Source organism: Physcomitrium patens, chromosome 16 (assembly GCF_059467195.1).
Source record: "Physcomitrium patens ecotype Gransden chromosome 16, ASM5946719v1, whole genome shotgun sequence".
Classification (NCBI taxonomy): domain Eukaryota; kingdom Viridiplantae; phylum Streptophyta; class Bryopsida; order Funariales; family Funariaceae; genus Physcomitrium; species Physcomitrium patens.
Genome location: NC_143425.1, coordinates 3,410,251 through 3,414,408, shown reverse-complemented (window position 1 = coordinate 3,414,408; position 4,158 = coordinate 3,410,251). Strand labels below are relative to the sequence as shown.

General features: G+C 45.1%; 1 protein-coding gene across 3 annotated transcripts; it reads right to left on the bottom strand.

The window, feature by feature from the left end:
- Positions 1-1,141: 1,141 nt before the first annotated feature.
- Positions 1,142-4,158, bottom strand: LOC112293161 (THO complex subunit 4A). Of its 3 annotated transcripts, none has more exons than XM_024542315.3 (6): positions 3,675-4,158; positions 3,274-3,524; positions 2,565-2,726; positions 2,304-2,372; positions 1,923-2,122; positions 1,142-1,762 (listed from the first exon to the last, which is right to left on the bottom strand). In XM_024542315.3, the coding sequence occupies exons 2-6, from the start codon at positions 3,517-3,519 to the stop codon at positions 1,543-1,545; spliced, it is 897 nt and encodes a 298-aa protein (XP_024398083.1). In that variant the 5' UTR covers positions 3,520-3,524; positions 3,675-4,158; the 3' UTR covers positions 1,142-1,542. The 3 variants fall into 3 exon arrangements, with proteins under 3 accessions (XP_024398083.1, XP_024398084.1, XP_024398082.1); XM_024542316.3 differs by having other exon boundaries at positions 3,274-3,547; positions 3,778-4,158; XM_024542314.3 differs by having other exon boundaries at positions 3,778-4,158.

Here is a 4,158-nt window from a genome sequence, read left to right as displayed (position 1 = left end):
GGGCTTGATTTCTTTTCAACCTATCGTCTGTCAATTTACTTTTTGGTTCTTGCCTGTTGAATGAATGCTCAATTGTACATACCAATAGATAAGAATAGTGGATATCCTCCAGAATTTAACATGGTTGTGGAACTATTAGGTAGTCACAGTTGCTTTATTATGTTCGAGTCTGAATAGTTGAAAGTGGAGTGGAGATAAAGATCTCTTCTTGCTTTCATGGTTCACGAGCTTGCAGTATTTCCTCGGCAGACTGTTGGAGTTTGAGAAATCGATAGTAATGTGATTGAGTTGAGGTGATAGTTTCTGGACACCCAAAATTCAGAAATGTTTTTCAGGATAGAGTGAATTTAGTATTGTATCCATGTTTTTATTATTATTTTTCTGATGTGGGGTGGTTAATGTCGTGTGGTTGATTGCTTGTTAGGCTGTTGGCAAGGTACCATATGCTGATGGGACCTATTCTCACAGAAGCAAAATATTTATTTAGGAACGGTAGAAAAAAGGAACTTCAGACAACTACTGCACAACTGTAAAACATGGCAGACATTCCTACAGTAAGAATCTGAATCCGCCTCAGTCTGCAGAATACAATCATAGCTTGAAAGCTATCAACTCATTATCTGATTCCACGAGAAGTGTTAGTGAACTTTTACAGGGTTTTCTTAAAATACAATTTTACAAGGTTCCTCGGTGCACAGCGGAAGTACAACTTGCATTAGTTTCCAAATAGTAAGAAAATCTCTTAATGCTGGGCACACATAATCCAGATCACTAATCCATGTTTCATTCAGTTTCTGACTTCAATCGGTAGACAAAAATAACACAATTGTGCGGAAACAGGTGTTGAACTTCTAGTTTACAGGTTGTTGCTGCGCACAAGATATACCAGCATCGCTACTACATTACGGCTCTGCTGCTGGTTGTTGTTGATGATGATCGTTTTTTCGTACCTAGTTACTACACTTGGCATAAACCTTGACAATTATCTCCATGAATACTCTTGTACTTATCTCCAGACTCAGTCAAATTACATATGGAACAGTTGTCATGTTAAAATCATGGAACATCTAACTCCTGAACACTTCTCCTACATACAAGTGAAGTATCGACTTTTGTAAGCATTGGCTGTGCTGGAACTGTCTGCGGAACTGGAACTTTTTCACATATATTCAGATGATCATCGGCGAACAAAACGTTAGGGCTCCATCAAGCTAAAACCCCATTAAAGCCACAATCTCTGCATAACTAGGTGTCGGATGAAGCCTAAGATACCAGGGAGCTGTATTTTCTGCATGAGCTAATAACACGGAACATTTTTCATGGTGGAGCTTGAGCAAAACTAGAGGCAAGGATGAAACATCACTGGAATTCACTTGACTAGCTACGCTGGAGTCATCATAATGTTGCCAGTAAGCTCAAAATCGCACCCTACGATCTGAGACAGAGGATGAAAATCTGAAGAAAGTGCCATGTGCAATACTCCTATGGCAAGTCAAACGGTCGGTCCAGAGAACATGTCGTCTGGACACTGTTTCCATAACCTTAATTTGTCTGCATTGCATCTGCATGATAAGATTCTAAGTCGGCATCCAGATCTTCCACAGTCTTCTCTACGGCAGTGGCGCTTCTGCCCCCACCTCTACCTCCGGCCCCTCGGCCTCCAGCACCTGCACCGCCAGCACTTCTGCCACCGCCACGTCCCCGAAATGCGCTGCTACCACCTCTGCCTCGATCAGATCCAGGTCCTCGAGTAAAAGGCATACTACAAAAACACCATGCTTCATAAGTGGCTAGAAAGTTATGCAGCACATAAAATCCTTATTTAACGACCGCTCTATATGATAAGAACAAACGAATTTTGTCTGAATCCCTAGGTAGACAAACAAGCAAACCGCTTGAAAGTGAACGAAACACAAACTTACGATGACGAAGAAACAGGACGTCCTCGACTAGCAACCATTGCCATGGCTCCAGAAGATCGCGCAGCTGGGACGGGAGCGGCTATAAGATTTGTGCCAATCATCTCAATCTTCATAGGTTTTCCATCGAGTTGAACATTGTTATATCTCTTCATCGCACTGACAGCATCGGGTTTCCTAGTGAACACCACCTCCGCAGTTCCCTGATAATACAGCGCAGTAAATCAATGAGATAGCAATCTGGACAAAAAGATAGGGCTGTTGTAGTTAAAAGAGCCAGGACACGAGCGACCTGCTCAGAGGAGCATCTACAGGGTATTTACACATAGGAAGTGCATGCAGACATGAAAACAATTCGATCGCATTATAGAAAATCTGTCTCACCTTCGAACGACCACTTCGATCATAATTAATAGAGCATCTTTTTAAATCACCAACTTCCCCAAAAAGCTCCTGGTCAGGAAAAGGAACCAAGTAACGTTACGTTTGGCGTGCAAAAACCCACAACGCAGAGCCACACGTAAAGAATCGGAAGTTTCAATAAGAAATATACAAAATGAAACAATAAGAAATTAGTAACGAGGACTAATGCCAAGTAGGATACGATAAAATGAACTAAGATAAAATAGCGAGATGTGGGGTTACCTTGATATCATCGTTCGAAACTCCGTAATCAAGGTTGGATATGTACAATTTGGTCCCTGTCTCAATGCCTCCAGTCACTCCTCTGCCACTTGAAGGTGCGGCAGGGAGAAAGTTTTCATACATGTCATGTTGCCAAGTAGAATCCGGGTCGCGGCGGACTGGCTGTTCACATAGAGAACACATAATTGGCAGTTCGCACCACCCAGGAAGTCCATCAGCAAAACTACTCTCACAAAAACGCTCTCTCGAAAAACACATGCTAATCCCCACCAATGTGCAGTTTACAGAGCTAAATAAGTGAACTAAGAGCGCTGCAGAAGAGGCGAGCCACATCCTCCTCCCCGAACAAGTGCGTCACAGTAGAGAAGCTCAGCATGAATGTGTCAAAGCGTTGATTGAACGAAATTCATCAGAGGAGGCCCCCCCCCCAGCATTGCAGCCGAAGATGAACAGGCACTGCACGTCCGTACGATCTCCACCCTTCATTTTGACATCCAAAATACCAAACCCTGCTCCCTTGAAACGGCATATGTCTTCCTTATGAAACCCCGGTCTGTTGATTATATCAAACTAAAACGCTTCCTCACTCAACAGTGTTTTGTACCTGATAAATCTTTTGTCCTCTTTTTTCCCCTTATCCCTACTGACTCTCTCGATGTCTGCCATTTCCACTAAAGAGAAGTAAATATGGGATTGCCGCTTTGCTTGCCTTTGCGCTCGCGTAAGGCGTTGGCCGGACGGCGGGCCGGCTCACTTGTCTGCGGGTTGGCCCTGACGTTTTACTCCCAGGGTAACCCCCATCTGCAGCAGCGGTCGCTCCCCCTCGTCGAGACGCAGGAGCTGCACCTCGACCACCACCACCGCCACCGCCACCGCCACCGCCCCTCCCACCGCGAGTAGCGGTCTTGTTCGTCTTAATAAGGTCGTCCAATGACATATCCAACGCACTCGTCATGGCTCCTGTGACAGGACCGCCTCAAAACCTTCACAAACCCTCCAATACGCCGAGACACAACTCCTCAAAAAAAAAAAAAAAAAACAAACAAACAAACAAACAAACAAACAAACAAACAAAACAAAACAAAACCCTATTCTTCGTTGCCGTCGCACCAGTTCCCTTCCGCACTCTTCAATACTCTCCGTAACCAACGAACACCGTCAAAAACACCAATACAAGTAACCTTCCCGAAATAATCCAACCACCGTAACGAACCTCGACCACCGACGCCCGCGCACCAAACTCCAGATACCGTCCGCCAATAGCACTCGCCTGCAATACTCTGGCGTCGAAATCCTCCCAGCCGCAAAAACCTGACCCGCCACACTACGCCCTAATTCCAAAATACGTTGTCGATAGCTGATGGCTCACGCAGTCGAAAGCAACAAGTAAGCTCGCAGATGAAACGCGCAGGGAGGATTAAAAAAAAAAAAGGCACGCACGCTCACTCGGAGAATAAAACAAGACGCGGCAGAGCACCACGCTTGCAACAACGCCTCCGGAGAAACAAAGGGGAGTGTTAGATGAGATGAGACGAGGCGAAGCTCAACAACACAGAGTGTGAAGCGCAGGAGCTATGGCGAGACGGAAAGCTTC

Excerpts from the sequence above, each read along its gene's own strand:
- LOC112293161 (XM_024542315.3), bottom strand. The coding sequence starts at position 3,519 with ATGACGAGTGCGTTGGATATGTCATTGGACGACCTTATTAAGACGAAC. Across the intron at positions 2,373-2,564 it reads TTTCGAACGATGATATCAAG|GAGCTTTTTGGGGAAGTTGG; the intron begins GTAACCCCACAT and ends TTTCCTGACCAG. Across the intron at positions 2,123-2,303 it reads ATCGAAGTGGTCGTTCGAAG|GGAACTGCGGAGGTGGTGTT; the intron begins GTGAGACAGATT and ends CTGTATTATCAG.